Below are 21,324 nucleotides of genomic sequence, written 5' to 3' on the forward strand. Positions count from 1 at the left end.
GACATTTTTTGGAGTGCTGCGTACTGGGGGTTCTTGACGTTGCCATTTTTTTTCCTCACAAACAAGATAATCTGCTGGATGGAAATCTGCTTTTGTCCTTTGCCCGTCCATCGGTCCCTTAATTTTCATTCAATAATTAATAATATGCTAATAATAATTTGTATTATATAGTGAATGCTTATTACATGCCATATAATAACCTGGTCAATTTACACTTACCTCCTTGGAGGTATAAAACAGTTTTCTAGTACTACAGTACTAGAATACTACAGTATTCTTTGTCTACGTGGAAGAATTCAAAGGATAAAGTAGGTTAGATATCTTGCCTAAGATCTTATAACTAATTTTGAGAGAACCTGCATTTGAAGCTCTAACGGCAAGCCCCAATTTGTTCCCTTGTATCCAACTGCCTCTTGATAAAAGATATCGGGAGGAACAGTATTTCATGTTTCTAATGCAACGTGGAATAAATCTGTTTCTGACAGGGTCTGACATCCTCTGAAGGAGGATAAGGAAACTAAGCCCCCTCGGTTGTACACGTTCCACCTCCCAATCAGATGACGGTCAGATCAAGTCAGGGCAACAGCTTCTGTTGCTGGTCACTAGTGCCGTGTGGTGTATTGTCAGTCTTTACTAAATACCACATCTCAGCAGGATCAACTAAATCTGTGTATTAGGAAAAATAACAAAGGAATTAAAGGATTTCCTATGAGCATCCAAACTTCATCGTCATATCAACATCTCATGTGATTTCCAGAAGAAGGACTTTGTTGTGCCAAGGTCATCTCATTAAGAAATAGAAGATAAATCTTGTTCCTCTTACTTTTCTTTATGAATCCTCCTCATAAAGTATTGATTTTTTTTTTTAAACTAAGTTCTTCTCTGCATAAGACCTTTTTTCTCCAGAGCCAACCATTTTAGTCAAAATTCTATTGCTTTTGGAATCATGGAACTGATCTTTTAATTTCTGTAATTCCAAATTAGTGATGAATGAAGGAATTAATGGATTGATAGAAATAATGTAAAATTAGGGTATAATTGGTACGATTAAGCACCTTATACGGAAACAGTGGAATCTATGCATTTAAGTTATGTTTGTACTTAATTTTAGAGATTCTATAGCTACATTTTTCTTAAAAGTGGAAAACAAAATCAAAATGGTAAGAACTCTGAGTTTGCAACTTGTAAAAGGGTAAATGAAAATAGTCGATAAACATGTTTTAATATTCAACTTGGCTGGTAACCTAGAAGTATATGTGAAACAATATTCATTTTACCCATCAATTTATCCAGTCTCCCCAAACGTTTAATGCTGCTGAGGATGAAGAAAATTGGTGACGTTCTGTAATGCTGGAGGCTATGTCAATTTGCAAAGTTATTTTGAAAATAAATTTAGTCAGACCTCCTATGTGCTTAATAAATATTTGAAACCGAGAATGGTCAAAGAGTTTCATCATGGCTTCACTGAACTGTTTATTTAGATATGCTTGTCTTTTGCCTTCATGGAACCTATAGCCTCCAGGAAGGTTCGTTGGTATATATGAATAATTATATAGTAGTACGAAGTATTATGGAAGGACAAAGAAAGAATGTATCCCGGAATTTCTGTTGTCCCAGTAAGGCTTTACATATGACGTGTCAACTAAATAAAGCCTGAAAGATGAGAACAGGCTATAAGCCAAACAGGGAGAAATTAGTAAGTTAGGCAGAAGGAAAAGCCTAGTACAGGCAGATCCCAGGTCAAGAGCGCTGGAACCCTGAATGAACTGATGGTCCCTGGAGCCTCCTGGTGGTGTAGTGATCAGGGTGAAGGAGAATGAGCAAGAAAGACGATGAAGACTGGACCAGTGATAGTCATTTAGAGTAGTAGTGATGTTTAGGGGCAGAGTAGAAGGAATAGGGATGAAAAGTAGTTACTGAATTACAAAGATAATTAGGAGACAGAACCAGTAGGGCATAGTGATACATGGGATGTGGGGGGTGAGCAGGGGGACGTAGGGGATGCCCAACCCTGAGGAACTTGAAGAACTCAGTGACTGCTAAGGTCATTCTTTCTTTTGGGGAACTTAGGCTAAAGAACAGGTCTGAGGGGCCAAGTAATAAGTTGTGCTTTAGGCATAAAAAGTTTGAGCGTTCTACAGGGGCCTGGTGGAGGGGGGTGGGGCTCAGTCTGTTGGGTATTGACTCTTGGTTTCGGCTCAGGTCATGATCTCAGGGTCCTGGGATTGAGCGCCCTGTCAGGCTCTGCCCTTAGCAGGGAGTTGGCTTGGGCTGCTCTCCCTCTGTTGGTGCTCCCGCTTGCTAACTCTCTTGCTCTATCTCTCTAAAATAAATCTTTAAAAAAACAAAAAAAAGTTTGAGAGGCCAATAGGGACATTTATGTGAATGTATCTGGAGGCAATTTCTTATACAAATTTAAATGTCCAGAGAGGGAAATGGGTTGAAGCTACATATTTGTGTCAAATCAGAATATAGGTAAGTAGAGTGTTATAATATCAATGTAAAATAAAGTTTGAAAATAACTGTTAAATAGTGAGACAATGGCAAGATCAAAACTGATACCTACTCTCAATCATTAAAGAATCTGGCTAATGAAAAGTAATACCATGACATAATGATGAAACAACAACTCACAAATATGCACAGCAAATCCCAAAATTCAGTACATATCTGATAAAGAGGGATATGGGAATGATATACACTGATGAATAGCAGTAGTCTTTGGGAATTTGGTGACAGTGAATAACAATGTTTTCAAGAATCGTATTTGTATTTTTCTCTAACATTTCATAATAAGACAATTTGCAATAGAAATCATCATAAAAGTTAAAGATTATATTTTTTGTTGTATTCGATTTTACTAGAATGTTTGTAAGTTACAAGGTTTTCTGTGTATAATATCTCAGATGATAACACAAGACTTAGTTGTATATTCAGTCTTTTGTATCCTGTCCAAATGAAAGCAGCATAATGGGGAAAATATTATTGTAAGTGTCAACAGAGAGATTTCAACCTAAGCTTGCTCCTTGGAGCTCTCTGACAAGTTGTTAAACCTCTGAGGGCCTGAGATAAGATTTGGCCCAGATTTTATCTGAGGTGAACTCCTACTCTGTTTTGCTTGAGTCCAGATCACTACAAAATAATGGATCAAACCACATTGCAGTCAAATTGGCCCATATTAAAATTTTGAGTTTTGCGACTTCTGGGTCAACATCTGAGTTTTTAAAATGTGACCCGACATGTAGTGGAAGTGTGTTTATTTCAAAGGGAATTTAGTGTTTGTTCCTTATGCTTTTGTTTCCCACCTTTTGTTTCTTTTTGTCATAAAAAGATTGAAAGTCCCTGCTGTATTCGTGTGCAGAACATAAAACACGAAGCTCTTCCTGAAAGGTAATTTTCCAAGAATGAAAAATAGGAGAATGGTGTTTGATTGTTTGGTTTTCTGTCATTCAGTGTTGCATTAAAACAGCCATTTTTCCATAACTATGAATGGTCTCACTCTCAAAAACTGTCAGTTACAAATGAAAAGCGATAACACTTTGAAAAGCAAAACCTTTTCCCAAATCCCACGAGGTTTTTAGAAGAATTTGAAAACTAGTCAGTGGTATACGTTCATACACAAATGTATCCATTGTTGGGGGAAAATTTTAAGAAACAATGTCTAAGCTTCATCTTATTTACTATGTTCAGCAAATATTTCTCTCTTTTTCTACATTTTAGAATGAATAATTTTTATACATCTTAGTCTAATCCTTTACATTTTTTCCTAGGGACAGGTTTGTTAGTCTTTCTTCTATTAGTGAATTTTAATAGAAGGTAGACAACATGAAGTAAAATCTAGAATTTGCCGTAGTTTACAGAGCTTTTTTTATGCCTTCACTCAACAGATAATTCTGTTTATGTATGTATGTATGTGTGTGTATACACACACAGACACACACACACGAACACAGTGTATATATAGGTATATATAGAATATATTTGTCTTCTAAGTGTTTATTTTTGGAACACATTTTGAAACTATAGTGAAAGCAAAACAGTAAAAATTTAAATCCTCAATAATCTCATCACACATAGAGAACGATTGGACTAAATCTGGTCTCTTAATATCAGATTCCTACTGGAGAAACTCTTATCATGGGAACAAGTGTTTCTTGCTAAATCTGACTGTATAGTGCTTGTTTATGTTCAGGAACAAGGCCTGCCGTCGAAAGAGAGTAAAATCTCTGACTTAGACTCAACGTCAGAAGTCTGTTTTGTGTATAAGTCAAGGGAGCACCAAAATGTTGGTCATTTTAAAAACAAAAAGAACTTTCCCTGTGACCTTGGGAGATAATGCCACTTGTGCTGGTGTGGTTCTAAGAGTAACTCCATCCCAGGGGTCAGAACAAACATGGCTTCTCCCTCATTCAAAGTATACACAAAGAACCACTTTAACATGGCTTTGGGGCCTGTGTTGTTAAACCAAGAATGCTATCTCTCTGTAGTTTGGTAGTTTTTTTGTGTCTGCACCTCAGAAAGCTCTTAGTCAGAGGGACGTAGAAACAGATGTTGGGGGAATGCCTGGATGGCTCAGTCAGTTAAGCATCTGCCTTCGGCTCAGGTCATGATCCTGGGGTCCTGGGATTGAGTCTAGCATCTGGCTCCCTTCTTAGCAGGGAGTCTGTGTCTCCCTCTCCCCACTCCTGTTTTCTTACTCTCTCTCTCTCTCTCTCTCTCTAATAAAATCTTTAAAAAAAAAAATCTTAGAAACAGACGTTGGAGCCAAGTAGGGCCAATGATTTATTAGAACTATTCAAATAAACTCTAAAATGTGAGTTCTAATGAAGATAAATTTATCTGTCCCTATGTTTTCAACTTGTATTCCATGATGGCACCTGCCATGACCTGGAATGCCTTCTCCCGTTCTTCTGTTCAGTTCTCGTGGCCAGACTGTGCTGAAATGTTTCTTCCTTGTGATGTTTGCCATGAACCCTCCCAAGGAAAGTCGGGCTCTTTCTCCTCAGAGAGCTCCTATGACATTTTGTGTATACTTCCGATATACTGTTGACATATTTATCATTGTTTGGTAATTTTTTGGTCTCTTATTTAGTGTGTGAGCTCCTTGGATAAATTAACTAGGTCTCGGTTAACTTTGAATCTCTAGTACAGAGAACATTGACTAACCGTAGTAGGCATGCACACAAATGTCAATTAAAAAAAAGGACATATGAAGGTGAGTTATGATAATTTGGGGAAGAGTGAATGTGCTTTCATAAGCTCTGCTGAAATCTAAAGTTTCTTGTTTGAGGAACAAAGAATGACCCTTCATATTTCTTGGACTGTGTTGTAAGCATTGTTTACCATCTTCCACTCTGCAAAATTTAAGATCTGCTCAATGGAATAATATCCTGGGCTGACGAGATAGAAGATCGACACAGGTGAGGTGAACTATGCAAATGCAGTGATATATAAAACATTTCCATTTTTATTAGATGTTGGCAAGCAGGCAGAGTAGTTTGAGTTTTTTTAAAAAAAAAAAAAAAAAAAGGAAACTTACTGAGACCTGAGGAAAGTGTCTGTGTTTCATAAATTGCATTAAATATTTGGTATGTAAAATTCGGGCTGCTCCGCATTCAGTGGGAACAGTGCATCCCCTAGCTAATTAAATAACCATATGGAGACAAGCCACATTTCTCTAAACAAAAGCAAAGACCCCAGCTCTATTGTGTTGTCTTTAGATTATGCAACTTGGTTTTCCCTCCTATGGTTTTCTGCTTCGACTTGCATATTGCTTTGGACCAATATGCTCCCAGACACTGAATGGAATTTAAAGAGCTCTTTCTGAGGTGCCTTGCTTCATTTAAATATTACAGTGAGATGGGCTCTGGAATACTGGGAAATCTCCTATGGTTAATAACAGCTTGCCTCTTGAAGGCGATGGTTTTGGGATCTGGCCAGCAGGAAATCCATTGTGTATCATCCTCTTGCTTTGCAGGATGACCACGTGCCTGGTGGACGGTATAAGCATTTGCTATGTGTTTGTCGAATAAATAAATGCTTAGCAGCATGTTTTCATGGGTTTTGACCTAGCAAAATTATGCTAGCATACATATGGGTTGCAAACAGTAAAAAACGTGTTACAAGCAGCAGTTCATATCACGAGGGCTCCAGGATGAAATTAAGAGTTGTACACAAAGTTGAAATATAAATATTAGAATAATAAGCTTGGGAATGGAAGTCATAGAGATCATAATTAAATAAATATCTTTCTTTTGTTTGCTCACCTTTATCCAGGCACTGGCGGTCATCGTGGTGGCAGATTGTATTTATGTAACATTTGGGCATTTACCATGTATTTTTTATAAACATTATCTCATTTTAATGTCACAAACCACTGACTCATTTCAATTGCTCATTTTTGTGAAGGAGAAATTTGGAGCCATGTAGTGAAGTTACTCACCTAAGTTCACAGAGGTAGCCCAGAGTTTAAGTCAGATTATTTGTTTCTAAAGGTCTTCACTTTTACTAGATTTAGTCTTTGGTTAATGGCAGAATTATTGGTTGGAACAACTGAAACAAATAGAAATGTTTTGTACCATTAAGAGTACAAGCATACTTGGGAGATAGAAGAGGTACATTTTACCCACAAGAATTACTCTTGTGAGTAAAAATATGAAAATAATTTGGAATTTCTTACAACCTATTAAAGCTCAACTTCATTTATACTCTAACCCTGTGCAATACCAGCGTACTTTGCTGATAGCCCAGGGTCTTATGAATCCCACTTTGGAATGACTCTGGCCTCCAGTGTGCCCAATCCTGTTACATATTTAACAAATCAACCAGTGGAATAGTGACAGTTTTGCATGGTTAAACATTAAATGATAGAAAAGCATTACCCTGACTGCAGCCTCTTTCTTACTGTCTCCTATAATACTCCTTGTTTTTTTCTGTTGTTGTCATTTGTTGTTTTAGATTTATTTCTTTACTTTTAGAGAGACAAGTGTGCATGCAAGTGCAGAGGGGGAGGGGCAGAAGGGAGAAGTTAAACAGACTCCCAGCTGAGTGAGGAACCTTGTGTGGGGCTTGATCTCATGACCTTGAGATCATGACCTGAGCTGAAATCAAGAGTCTGACTCTTAATGGACTGCGCCCCCTGGGTGCCCTACTTCTTGTTATTTTTAATTGGAGTTTCAGTAGTTAAATATTTGTGCTCAGAGGTGAAACTATTTCCAAATGAAATACTGAAAAAGCTTTCTCCTTATGTTATTCTCAAACACGTATTCGTCAACGTCTTTGTTTTCTGACTTTAGTGAGGAGACCCATGACTACTTGCTGTGCTGTTCTCTCAAAAATATTTTCTCAAGACCTTGTCCAGAATGTGTCCATAGTACACCTGAAACCACAGTCTAGCTAATAGGGTGACTGTGTGAGCAATCTTTAAGAATATTCTACTTAATGTCGGCTGTGAGGTACCACACACGTAAGGTATCAGTTTATATCTTCTTTTGGTTTTAGGAACTGCTCGCTCTTGCCATAAGGCACTCACTAAATTACCGTACCAGACTTCCAAGGGTCCATTCATCAGAACTAAAATGAAATTGCGAGGTGATTGGAGTCCGAGGCCTGCGTTCAAATTCTCAGCCCCATTGACTAGCTGTATGACCCTAGACAAGGCAGAGAATGAAAGCATTTTGTCAAATGCACAACAGGACAGAGTGCCCACCACAGAGTGGATAGGGAGATTAAGGACCTAATCCACATAGAAGGCATATCACCATAATCTGTGATCATTCACTACATGACCACTCTTACATTTATTTATTCTCTGCTATCCTAGTTTCCATGTTTCTTAGCTGTCCCAAATTCAGTAACACTGAGAGCATTGGAACTTAATAAAGTGAAGCTTGGAGCTCTAGCTTTGTTGAAGAAGGAAGATCTAGTTGTATCAGAGAAAACTCGCCTGCAAAAAACAACAGAAAATCTGACTATTAGTAGCTGAAATAAGTAAAGATTAAAAAAATGTCTGGAGATGGATGTCCTGTGGTGTTATGTCAGCCTTTATATTGTCTGCTCCTTTGGGAATTTTTTCCTCTTGATCTTCCCTAGTTAAGGCAGGGACGAAAGGGAGATGGGACAGAATGTACCATACCTATTTCCTTTATCAGGAGAATAAAAGTTTTCTCAAGAATTTCTGCTTAGGACCCTTTTGCTAGGAGGTTGTCACATGACCGTTGCTACCTACAAAGGAGTAAACCGACTCCATGACTTCTCCAGCCTCTACTGTACAAGCAGGTATGGGAGAAGGCAGTTGACTGGGTCGTTTGGTTGCCAGCATTCGTCACACCAGCTTTAAAACTTTTCTTTAAATTACAAACCAGTGGCAGATGTACTGAGATCATTAGAAACATTTACCCTGAAGCCCAAAAGTATTCATGCTGGCTTCCATAAAACCATTTATTAAAGTAAGTTGTCTTCTCCCACCCCTAACTCCCAGCCCCCTGCCACCGCTGAGAAGAGAATCTCTTGGCAGCTTTTAAGCCCCTGAAAAGTACCCAAGTCACCTCCTTTCTTTCTGTCACCTCCCTTTTGCTTGATGAGTCCCCTGAGAATGTCCATGAGCAAGTAGGTTCTAAGCAGTAGGTGGGGTTGAGGACAGTGGGCATCCTTGGAAATGGAGGCAGATGACTTCCAGCCTCATGGGGTAAGGCAGGGGTATCAGCATGGAGGTCGGCCTGTGGGGGAGAACCCAGCCTTCTTGCAGCGCTGAAGCCATCTGAAGGGCAGGGCATTACTGTAACGTGAACTTGATCCATGGGACTTAGGGGAGGAGGAGTCGAGCTAGGGAACAGTGTTAGGTAAATACCATTCCCAACACTTTACTATACAAAGTGGGGGGGAAGCAAACAAACAAAACATTTATTTCTTTGTTGAAAGGATACAAATGAATGGTGGTATGTATGCAGATATATCTATGATCTCCCATTCCCATTGCTACCCTTGATAAGTAGATTTTTTCCTTTGTTTCTTGTTTTCATGGGTCCTGGCCCTTTTCCTATACACACATGACTTTGACATGGCTTCAGTAATAATTAAGATGTAATGTTACAATTTGCCTTATCTTTTTCCCCCCTTCTATGAGCATTAAGATTGATTGATTCTTAATGGAGGTCCTTGAGTTGGCGAGGACACTTACCTGCGTACTTTCCTCTTCCCCTCTCCTGCTCTGTTTCAGGTGAACGCAGAACCTGTTACTTTATTTAAAGGGTATTTCTTAAAATAACAGGAGGGTAGCCTCATTGCTTTTAGAACAGCATTTTGTGAACTGGATGGTTTAAACTTGATTTTGATCTAGTACCTTTTGTCATTTTATTTATTCTGAAAAATGTGACCTTATTATTTATTTAAGGGTAGTTACTTATGATGCTCCGTGCATGGCTTCTCGGCCTTTTGGCTAAGATCAAGTGTATGATGCTCCCTGCTCCCGTTTTAGTAGTTACTTTGGACATTCATGCACTGTTACTAGTCAAGCAAGATGCACCCTTCAGAGCCTACGCCTGTGGCTGTTCATTCAGGCTCTCACCTTAGGGTTTGGATATCCTTTATCAGGTGACCCTCTTCTGCAGCAGAGAATTACTTTGGACAGAACTCAAGCCCGTGATGGGAGTGTGAGCTTTTTGATGTCCATATAAAATCTTTTCATACCTTTGTCGTTTCCTCTAATGCATGGATTTACAAAAGCCTGAGGGGACTTGGTATTTATTGAAGACGGAAATGGGCATGAGCAGTCAGTAACAAAATGAATTAATACATGATCTATTTCATGAAGTCCATTGGAAATGTAATCTAAAACACTCAAAGGAAGCCTCTCCCATTCTGTCCTGAAACCCTTCTTATTCCATATGGCATATACACATTTTATTTTCTGGGTGACTATGTTGTACTATATTAGGACATAAATTGTTTATTCTCGTGCTATTTAGAGCATTTGCTTTATGATGCATTTTTGCTTTATGATTACTTTTTTTAAAGATTTTTTAAAAAATTTATTCGACACAGAGTTCACAAGAAGGCAGAGAGGCAGGCAGGGAGAGAGAGGGAAGCAGGCTCCCTGCTGAGCAGAGAGCTCAATATGGCGCTCGATCCCAGGATCCTGGGATCATGATCTGAGCTGAAGGCAGAGGCTTAACCCACTGAACCACAGGGTGCCCCTATGACTTCTATATTACAATAGCATTTTAAAGCTTACAGTACCTTAAATACTTTATTGTGTAAGGTTTTCCCCCTTATGCTGATGTATTTAGTGGAAGAAATAGTTTAGAGATGCAAGCTCTTGTTTCGTTTAACTTATTGCGGGGGCAGTGGGGTGCTTGTGTGTTTCCATGGCTAGACATGTTTTTCATAACTCGTTGTCTTTTATTTCCTCACACAAAAGTAGAACTAGGGGCAGCCATACTTCTTGTGCCCTAGTTCCTTCCCCTTGATTTGCATTTGAGAATGCCCCAAGTCTTAAAATATTACCCCCTAGTATCGTGACTTAGGTTTACCTTTGATGGTACTTCACATAGGTACTTCACAGACTGACTCAAGTGTGACACGTAAGAGGCTTGGTTGGTTGTTCTGAATGACACTGGAGGCACACAGCGAGCCGCGTAAATCACGGGATGCACCCTGTCTGTCATCTAGGCTCGCTCTGGATGAACTGGATTGTTCCCCCAGTGCTTTCCTTAGGTCCTTTTCCCCAGCTTCCTCCTGGAGACGGGTTTGCTTTGAATGTGAATAACCCTTTCCGGGGCATAGCTGATCTCACCGCTGAAATTCTTGCTTTCTTTGATCTTTCTCTGGAGTCGCCATGGAAGCTGCTCTTGTTCCTTCTGGTCATTTCCAAAGTGTGTAGTTAGTGTCCAGGTCATGCTCCCCTTGACTCTGCCGTAGTTTCCCGGGACTTAAGTCCCTGCTAAGTGTAGTGAAGAGGTAGTGAAGCAAAGTCTTGGCTTTTCCCTTTTTATTTTGCTTCTCTCTACGTATCAGTTCCTTAAATTTAGGGGAGAATCATGTCCATTTTTTTTTATCTTGAAAAAACCTAATTATAGGTCCCAAAGTAAAAGCTCACGGCTATCTTAGGGATTCATTTTAGTTTGTCACCTTGGAAGTGAGATTCGCAGTATATCAAGGGGAGTGTCGGGGCAGAGAACGGAGCTGTGAGCCCGCAGAACACATGTGCATTCCTTTTAGAAGAGTCACTAGGTTGGTGAGGTTTTGGAGAAAACTCTAAGATAGACTACCAGCCAATCTTCAGTTTCAGCGGTAGAAAAAGCAGACAATTTGGAATTCTTTTCACATGTCGTAAGACTGCGTATCCTCTGATAACATGGTCATTACCCACGCTCGTTTAGGGGAGAATAGAAGCTGTTTCCGCCATTATTTCAGAGTCGGAGGCAGCCTGGGGCTCCCATTGAACACCTTGAGATAAGCACGCACCAGACTGGATCTAAAGCTTCAGCCTCTCGCCCACCCAGATGTTCTCTCTGTTCTTTCAGCAAAGACCTGCGGACTCCAGCATGTGCTCTGAGGGAGTCTATTCCTTACTTTCCCCGTCTGGTGACCCTGAGGGTGTGTCCAGCTAGTGGTTCCATACTACACTCCTTCAGCCTCTAAAAGAGAAGTATCCGCACGGGCCTTACAAGTGTGTGGTGTGGACAGGATGCGGCATTGCCCAGCTCAGATCCTTGGAGCCGGGGTGGGTTATGCTTTGCGCCCCGATGCACGTGCCATCACTCCAGGCGGTGTCCTCATGGCCTCTTCGATTTTGCAGGAAGTGACAATGGCGAAGTCCTCCCGGAGTCCATCCCCTCAGCTCCTGGGACGCTGCCTCACTTCATCGAGGAGCCAGACGACGCTTACATCATCAAGAGTAACCCCATCGCGCTGAGGTGCAAAGCAAGGCCAGCCATGCAGATATTCTTCAAGTGCAATGGCGAGTGGGTCCATCAGAATGAGCATGTCTCCGAGGAGAGCCTGGACGAGAGTTCAGGTAAGGATGAGAAACCATTCTTAGATCGTCACCTGGTGTCCTCCCATGGTTTGATGGCTGGGAAAAGCTGTGTGGGCCCCCCACCAGTGATTTATTTGGATGACTCCTAGTGAAAATCAATAACATAATTAATCTAATTAATATAGTAAGACAACATAATATAAAATTAATATTGAATGAATATTAACATCATCTGGAAATACAAGGTGCTACCACACGCTTGCTTATTTATTATTTATTTATTTTAATTCAATTAACCAACTTACAGTACATAATCAGCTTCAGATGGAGTGCTCAATAATTTATCAGTTTCGTGAAACACCCAGTGCTCATCACATCATGTACCCTCCTTCATGCCCGTCTCCCAGTGACCCCATCCCCCCAACCCATCTCCCCTCCAGCACCCCTCAGTTTGTTTCCTAACATTAAGAGTCTCTCACGGATTTTCTTCCTGTCTGATGACTTCCTATTCAGTTTTCCCTCCCTCCCCTCTGGTCCCCTTGCTTGCTTCTTATTGTATGTTTAAATGACTGCACAGCTCTTTGGCTAGCCTATTCTTGGAGGGTAAAGGGGCATTTTTATCTCCCTGCACTATATAACTTTAGCACCCAATTTTGTATGGAAGCTAGTATCCTCACAAGAAATAAAACCTACCAGTCACTGCTTTCATTGTCTCAATTCTAAATATCTTGGAAGGCAAATCTTCCACCAAACACCTTTTTTTTTTCCTTCTTATTTCACCAAACACCTTTTTAAGCAACATAATTTCAGTTTCTTTAATCTTTCCTCCTAGATGTTATTCTTGTGCACATCGTTCTCCGTGGTTGTGGTTTCTGAGCCTCCTTTAAGTTCTTTTGGTTACTGTGTAATGACAGAGCCCAAATTTGATTGCCAAATTTGAATAGTATCTCCAGTATGAAAAAATTGAGGGACCATCTTTATTAATGTGGCTGACTTGGGCTTATGAGTGGTGATGATGAGAATAATGATCATATTGCTAGTGTTTATTGAGCACTTACTGTGTGCCAGATCTCATCTAAGCTTTTGACAGACCTGATCTCACTGTCCTTCCAGCAGCCCTCTGGGGTAAATGACATTATCATTACCTTCTTATGGATAAGGAAATGAGACTCAGACACATTAAGTAAACTACAGGTTTGTGTTGGATCTGAAAGCAAGAGCATTTGACTTAAAACTTTAGTCAATTAGGTGCTAAAAATTAGCAAAATTTAGGAGTGCCTGGGTGGCCCAGTTGGGTTAAGCATGTGACTCTTGCTTTTGGCTCAGGTCATGATCTCAGGATCATGGAATCAAGCCCCATGCTCAGCAAGGAGCTGGCTTCTTCCCTCTCCCTCTGCTCCTCCCCCGGCTTTTTTCAGATCTAATAAGTAGATCTAATAAGTAGATCTGAAAAAAAAAAAAAACAAAAAAACCAACCCCCCCCCAAAAAAAAAACTTGCAAAACTTATAACTTGTTAAAATTTAGTGTGTAACAGAAACAGTATATGCTTTTGAACTTTGGCTCCTCAAACTAACTGAAAATTTAGACTCACCCTAAAACCAACCTGCTCTCAGCCTAGATTATTGTGCTTAGTCCCCACTCACTCTCTAGATAACAGATTTTGAAGAAGTCAAAAAGCCTTGAGTATAATTAGGAAGTTTCAAGTCAGCTTAGTTTATTAACTGTATGCCACTGCTACTCGATTACTGGAGGCCTTGCAGAGTGTTCCAGGAATGCTAAGATGCAAACAGTGATCTCTAGGACTTTACACCTGTTGATAGGTAGAAGTCCAGTATACCCATAGTGCACTTAACCTGTGGAGGATTATAAAAAAGATTATGCCCAATTAAGATTATCAGGAAAAGTGTGGAAGCTGTAGCATTTGAAAGGGACATCAATGACTACTTAATTCAAATTAAGTAACTGAATTAATTTATTAATTGATGCTACACTAAATGGGAGAAAGAGAGAGAGAGAGAGAGAGGGATCTCTGTGGCCTGGAGGTTTCGATTTTAGCAAATGAAAGAAAGCTTAGTATCTGTTTGACAGGAGGTGTGATTTGGTGAAATAGAAAACGGATGTGGAAACTGGCAAATTCAGTTCACTCTGGCTCAAAAGGTCTCAAATAGGAAGTGAGGAGTTCTTTACTTAATTTTATGAATCTTGGAGGTAGTGCGGATTGATTCTATTGACGTATGGGAAAGCAGTGGCTGGAGCTCTGCTTCAGGGAACGAATCTGGGGCAGGTGTTTGGGATGCCAAGAAGAAACAGGAATGGATGAGTTAGGAGATGTCTATATTTCAGTTGAGGGAAAGAAAAGTCTGCCTCTAGGGCAGTAGTCACAAAAACAAGAACTAGATTTCTGGTATGAGAAACACCTTAGCAAATCGGACTGAATAGCTGAATGAATGAATGAATGAATGAATGAATGAATGAGACAGAGGAGTAACAATCTCAACAGAAGCAGAAAGGGGATGCTATTGATGTAAGTAATTATGTTAGCAAGGAGAGAAGGCTGAGATCCTGGGACAAGCTGAATTTGTAATATTTATAGGTTGTAAGGAAGAGGGGTAGATCTGGGGTTTGTAGAGCTGAGAGACAGAAGAGTTAATTGGGTAGTCATCGGGAAAGGAGGAAGCCGTGGAGGCAAAGGAGGTGTCCAGAGAGAATGAGTAATAGGAAAGGGAAATGGGTCTAGAGCGCTACTTCCTTGGGAGTCAGGAGGATGGATATCAGTCAGCAAAGAAGCAAGCAGAGGAAGAGTGTGCTGTTTTCCAAAGCAAAATGTGACACTTGTTTCAAAAAAATCTTTGGGCAATACTGTTTCTGCCTGGGAATCAATAAAGAACTAACCCTACATAAATAGTGCTAAACATGATACGGTTCTGGACTCTTTGGGGATTGCATTATAGATGCATAACTTCAAAAGGCAGAGGGACACCTAAAACCTTACACAATTCCCTGTTGCAGTTTGGAATTGGTATGAGGAAGGGGAAAAAAAAATGCCTGTTTTCGAGGTGGTGTTCTTCAGACCAAAAGCATGCTTAGAATTCTGGAATTTAAATGTGCAAACTGGAAGGAACCTTAGTGATAATCCAATAGCCCTATTTTATACAATAAAAATCTTGTGTTCCTAGAGCTGCAACGAGTTGATGGCACAGCTGTTTCTAGAACCCAGATCTCCTGGGGTGCCTGGCCGGCTTAGTCAGTGGAACGTACAACTCTCGATCTCAGGGTTGTGAGTTTGAGCCCCACGTTGGGCGAAGAGATTACTTAAAAATAAAATCTTAGAAAAACAAAATAGAACCCAGATCTCTTGCTTTCTACTTCAGATATACTTTCTCCATACTTAGAAGCCACCTTCACCTACAGCTTCCTGTTCTTCTTCCTAGTCTTGATATTAACAAATTCACTTACTGACATGAGGATGGGTTTGAGCACATGGCTCCTCGTTTTCCGTCATGAGCCTGTTTCATATTTCTGTTTCTCAAGTGGGTAATCCCATAGCTATCCCATGGGGATTTCTTTAACCCTCATCATTTCTGCCATCTCTAGAGGGCTAATCTTTTATTCTAGACCGTATTTCTGGCACTGTTAAAGACGAGTTTATAGCAACTGAAGACAGAGATATACATCACAAGGTATAGTCTCCCTCTTTAAAAAAAAAAAAAAAGGATTTGGCATAATCAAGACAAAGGAGGAAGACCAATCAAATCTTGGTGTCAGCAAAGTTTCCTCTTCTGTGTTCCCAGGGTTGGGATCTTGGATACTCCTTGTGTTGGGAGAGACTGGTTCACAAACAAAGCAGCTCCATTTATCTTGATGTGAAAACTTCAAAGGAGGTCTCTGAAATCTGGGAGAAGACAATGAAGGGAACAGCATTTGCCATGGGAGCAAAAGCCCGTAAAACAATGGGAGAATATGAAAGGCTTATATATCTTGTATTCAATTAGTCCAACTGGAAAGGACTCAAGTACCAGGGACCCAGTGAGGCTCTGTGTTTTATTGTCAGATGCTTCTGGCCTAGATTTTGTCCAGTAATGAACTCAAAATAGCAGAATCCCATTGGGTAAACTCTAAATGAAAGCTAGGAAGAACACTGAAAAATGGCTGAGTATTTTTTGATACCACTCCTAGAAAATCCTATATCCATTCTCCTAGAAAGACCTCTTGATAAGTATTGCAAGCCAATTTAACACTGTGCCCTCTTGTAATTTTGCAGTGTTGTGTTTTGCTATTGCTTCCCCCTTTTAACTCCCCTGGCATTGCTAGGCAACTCCATGTCTTGCAGATAGCAGCGCTGATTACATTCTCTGTTTCCATGTAAAATCTCCCCTCTCTACTTAAAAAAAAAGGGGGGGGGTTTGAGAGAACAAAAAGGCCAATAAAAGTCACAAATTTCAAAGGAACTGGGAAGAACACAACTTCCTAAAGGACAAAACCTGAAGAGATTATATACCAATTTTTTGTTGAGAAAGAACTTATATTTTAGCAGCTACCTTTCTGAAAAGAACTTAATAAGCACAACCTTTTCTTCCAAGTAATTTTGATTGAATCAATAGGGGGGGAAAAAGCTGTCTCTCCCTAAACAGTTTTCTTCTGTACTTAATGAAAATTGCTGTCTACTACGCACTGCAATTATGTTTCCTAAGGTCGGTATTAATAGAGGAATAGTGGAAAGTGGAGCAAGATGAGTGGAGATGGTGTACGCCAGACCAATACATAAGGGCAATTAAGGTTGGAAACAAAATGGCCTCCGGTATTGAAAAATAGATGCATTACTTCCCTTGAGCTCTCCAAGGCTGAGCTCGAGCACAGGGCTTGACTTAATGGCTTTTGATTGAGTTTGCAAAATAACTCCTGCCACTCCAGTAAGAGGGAAGGATGCGAAGAGACGAAGGACAGTAGGACCACATTTGAGCAGAGGTAGAGAATTGTCTGTGTTCTTGTAGGAAGTTGGTCGTAACTGCTTATGTATCTTTGGCCAACATGTTCCCTGTTTCAGCACTTCCAGAAAATTTTGATATTCTTTTTGCTTAACGTTTTCTTCCTTCAAAGTACTAATGGGAAACGCATAAGACCCAGGAGTGTTTGGAATAGACACGGAATCTTTTGTATTTCCAAATTGGAAGCAATAAGTCCTTGCAGTTGTTAAAGGCTGCAAACTGCCTTTGGTCTTTCTGGTAATTTGGCCCCGTCATCTAAGAGTTCAAATAAGAAGAAAAAGGATTGCGTGTTTTCACGCAATTTAGCTTGGAAAACCCAGAGCTAGAGTTCTTTCCTGCAAAAGGCACAATTTATTTGACATGAGTTACTGTGTTTGCACAGACATGGCTATACCTCTTAGTAATGTACCCTTTCAGTTCTGTGCACAAGCCAAGGGTCCTCTTTCATTTGTTCTGCCTCATTTCATTCGGAAATATGGGAACTCTTCTTCCTGGTGTTTTTCCTCTGTTAACATCTGGAGTTGAGAGGTAATCCCAACCCGGGGAATCGTGCCCCTGAGAAGGAGGTGGGGAGTGTTCAGTACCAGAGAAATTAAGATATTTAATGTAACAAACAGGCAGACACACACACAAGCACCCCGGAAAAACAACCAACAAGAACCAGCAAAATACATCCTTGGCAATCAAGTTAATGCAGCCTGTGGGAAGCTCAAGTTATCAATAAGCAAAACCACTTCTTTATTGTTCAATAAAAACAGGTGTTCCCTTAACAACGCTCCATGGCTCTTATCTTATTCTACCTTGGAGATATTGAACTCTAATGAGTGAAATAATGCATATTCCAATGTGTTATGGGAAAAGTCTCAACTCCGGTAAACTAATATTTTTCTTCTTAAAGAATATCATTTCAGAGCTTTCATTGTTTGTGATTTCCTTCTTAAACAACTGGAGTCCCTCTCTGGGGATAAAAGGTTAATGGATTGTGTTGAGAAAAGGGAGAAGAGTAGAAATAAAAATGTATTAAATCTTTAAAGTTTGTATCCAAGAACTTTGCTGTGCTAGTGATGGGGATTTGAATAGAGCTTTTTCCAGAAAACCATTAATTTTGAAGTTACCCTCGATGATTCACAAATCACCAAGGTACATCTGGGAAGCATATATTTTAGTTCACATAACGCAGAAATAATCCATCTCTCAGGTGTTCCATTGACAGTTTGTGGGTTTAAAACTCACTTTTATAGAAATGTTCTTCTATCGCACCCAGATTTCATCTTGTTCATCACTCTGCTTCTCAGAGAGGACTGACCTATTCTTACAAAGTTTTCAGGAAAATAGTATGAATTCTTCCCATAAACTTGTGACAAAGTATGAAGACCTTGTTTCTTGGGTCCAGTTTGACCTTAGATACAAAGAGTTGGTGCCCGTTTGCATTCACTCCATCCTTAACAGAGATGGAAAGCAGCTCACCATTTATGTAACTGTTTTTTGTTTTTTGTTTAATATTGTATTTATTTATTTGACGGAGGCAGCGAAAGTAGGAACACAAGCAGGGGGAATGGGAGAGGGAAAGCAGGCTTCTTGCAGAGCCCGTTGGGGGGCTTGATCCCAGGACCCCGGGATCATGACCTGAGCCCAAGGCAGATGTTTAATGACTGAGCCACCCAGGCACCCCTGTTTATGTAATTGTTAATAAGAGTTCCTGAGAAGGACCGGCATTGTTGTAAACACTAAGTTCTTTACCAGTGCCTTTGGAATTTTCCCATTTTTTTCTATTCATACAGCACTCAGAAGTGTGTTTGAAGTAGGAATGATAAGAATCTAAAAGAAACCCTGAAGACAATAGTGGTTAAGAGCATGTGCTGTCGGTGTTAGATGGTACCATGTTTGTTTGAAATCTGGCTCTCCCTTTACGGAGTCTTTCTGGTACATATGTTTCCTAGCTGCCTTGTACCTCAGTTTCCCCAAGAGGAAAATAGCCGTGATTGTATCTACCCCATGGAACTGTTTTTGTTGTTGTTGTTTGTTTGTTTTTTAAAGATTTTATTTATTTGACGGACAGAGATCACAAGCAGGCAGGGGGGCAGGCAAGAGAGAGAGGAGGAAGCAGGCTCCTGTTGAGCAGATAGCTCCATGCAGGGCTCGATCCCAGGAGTTTGGGATCATGACCTGAGCAGAAGGCAGAGGCTTTAACCCACTGAGCCACCCAGGCGCTCCTACCCCATGAAACTGTTATGAGGATTACATAGTCTGAGGGCCTGGTATCTAGCAAGCAGTCAGTCAAGGTTAGCTTTCAAAAGGGTATATCTAAAATGGCGGCTCTTTCTTTCTTTCTTTCTTTCTTTTTTAGTGGAGCAAGTGGCTGTTGATTACTTTTCCAAAAACAAATAGAAAATTGGGAACTTTTATAAATCCAAAAAGACAAAAGGACTAATAATATTAAGAGGCAAATATTGGTCTTTCTTGGAAGAATTTGTTCCTGGCTTGCGTTTCATTGCTTTGTTTTGCCCAAGCTTTATGTTATTCTCTGAGCCAATGGTAGCACTGTGGGAGGTAAAAGTATGATACAGACCCTGGCCTTAGGGCATGATCTACTCCCAGCAGGTAATCAGAGTGACTGCTGGAAAGGAAAAGTCACTGATTGGGGCGGCAAGGTTGGAAATCATGACTGTTGCCCACGAAGCTGTGAGTGTGATGTCTGAGGGATCCTTCATGGGGTGCTGTCCTCTAAATAACCCTACTGTGTCTACTCTGGGCTCCCGAGTTTCCCTCTCTCTGCTATCAGACAACACTATCAAGTTAATTTGCTTTCGTCTGCCAGACACCTCTGTGCTGATTAATTCTAATCTCTGGTGTGGAAGAAACTGGAGAGCTCGAGCGTATTCTGAGTTTCTGTACTTAACACTGAACTTGTGGTGCTTCTGAGGAATCCGTGGAGTGGTTATTATCTGGGGGGAACTAAAGAGTATTCATTAGGCATTGTGCACATTCAAAGGATTACTATTTTTTTTTATCAAAATACATTTTAATCTTGTTGCTAGGATGAAGTGGCAAAAGACATTTAGCCCTAATTAAGCATCTGCCAGTAAAATGAAATATGGTTCTACCTTTTAATTATCTACATTTAACATACTATTTTCAATAGCGTGTTGGCCTGAAGAGATCTACGGTCCCCAAAGAAATGGAGGCACGCTTCTGTGAAAATGCTTCCCTGATATCTCAGACTTTTGAAACTTCAACTCCGTGTCCCGATTCATGTGTCCTTATGAGAGCCTTGCTTTAGATGTCGTTCTAACTAGATAAGGGGAGAGACTTCTAGTCCCAGGTGGAATGAACTTCTAGTGCCGCCAAGAAGTGGGAAGCCACTCCCATGTGGTCCTGAGCGGTCTGCACTCCTGCCGTGGTGGTTTTCTTGCCCGTTGTTGGGGCAGGTTGAGAGGTTTCCCCCTCTAGCCTGTAAACATCTCCAGGGCAAGAATCTTGAGCATCTAATCTTTAAAAAAAAAAAAAAAAAAGTGGATAGGGATTGGTGTGCTTGGTGGCTCAGTGGGTTAAGCATCTGCTTTCATCTCAGGCCATGATCCCAGGGTCCTGGGATCGAGTCCCAAGATGGGCTCCCTGCTCAGTGAGGAGTCTGCTTCTCCTCTGATCTCTCGCTATCTCTCCGATAAATAAATAAAATCTTAAAAAAAAAAAAAAAAGAATCTTAAGCATCTACTTTGTCACAGTATCCTCAGCTCCTGGCTGAGGGCCAGGCACTTTTGATGCTCTGGGTTACTGTTCTCAAATAATGTATGTCGCCAACCATGTAACATCTTTGATAGGTTTCCTATGGTGTGGGGACTTGTGGCAAGATAAGAACAGAAACAATAATAACGTGGTGTTAGGAAGAAATAAGGTCAGGCATGTGATGGCACTAGTAAAAGTCAAGGGCTGTAGAAAGGTAAAATAATCAGTAATGATAATAGTGATGTTATGCAAAATATGGGGAAGCTTCTCATCGTGGAAGCCTGCTTTCGAGCCTCTAGCCCTGGACATGGACGAGGCCCTTGTCGAAGTGGTAGACTCCTTTCCTCCAGCAGAATGGGTTGTTTCCTGTCTTCTCAGGACACGGCGGAGTAAGGAGGGACTATCTCAGAGGGGACTGAGACACCTCAACGAATGATGGTTCATTAAAGTGGGTTCCTAAATAAGAGATGGTTGCTTTTCAGGAGGAGTTTGATATTTTTCTTCTCCTCTTCTGAAGAATTGAGGAAGGCCTTATGCTACCCATGAAGCTATACTGGAAATAGGTTGGTGGGGTTTTGTTTGTTTTTTGTTTGTTTGTTTTTGAGCTTTGTGTACAGAAAGCAACATCCTCATTC

The 21,324-nt window shown here is 40.5% G+C and overlaps 1 protein-coding gene across 2 annotated transcripts in view; it reads left to right on the forward strand.

The window, feature by feature from the left end:
- UNC5D (unc-5 netrin receptor D) overlaps positions 1-21,324 on the forward strand; it is a 538,291-nt gene that overhangs the window by 291,554 nt on the left and 225,413 nt on the right. For both annotated transcript variants that reach the window (XM_059384170.1, XM_059384171.1), the window contains exon 2: positions 11,798-12,016. In XM_059384170.1, the coding sequence (XP_059240153.1) occupies positions 11,798-12,016 (219 nt within the window). The remainder of the gene's footprint in view (positions 1-11,797; positions 12,017-21,324) is intronic.

Source organism: Mustela nigripes, chromosome 18 (assembly GCF_022355385.1).
Source record: "Mustela nigripes isolate SB6536 chromosome 18, MUSNIG.SB6536, whole genome shotgun sequence".
Taxonomy (NCBI): Eukaryota; Metazoa; Chordata; class Mammalia; order Carnivora; family Mustelidae; genus Mustela; species Mustela nigripes.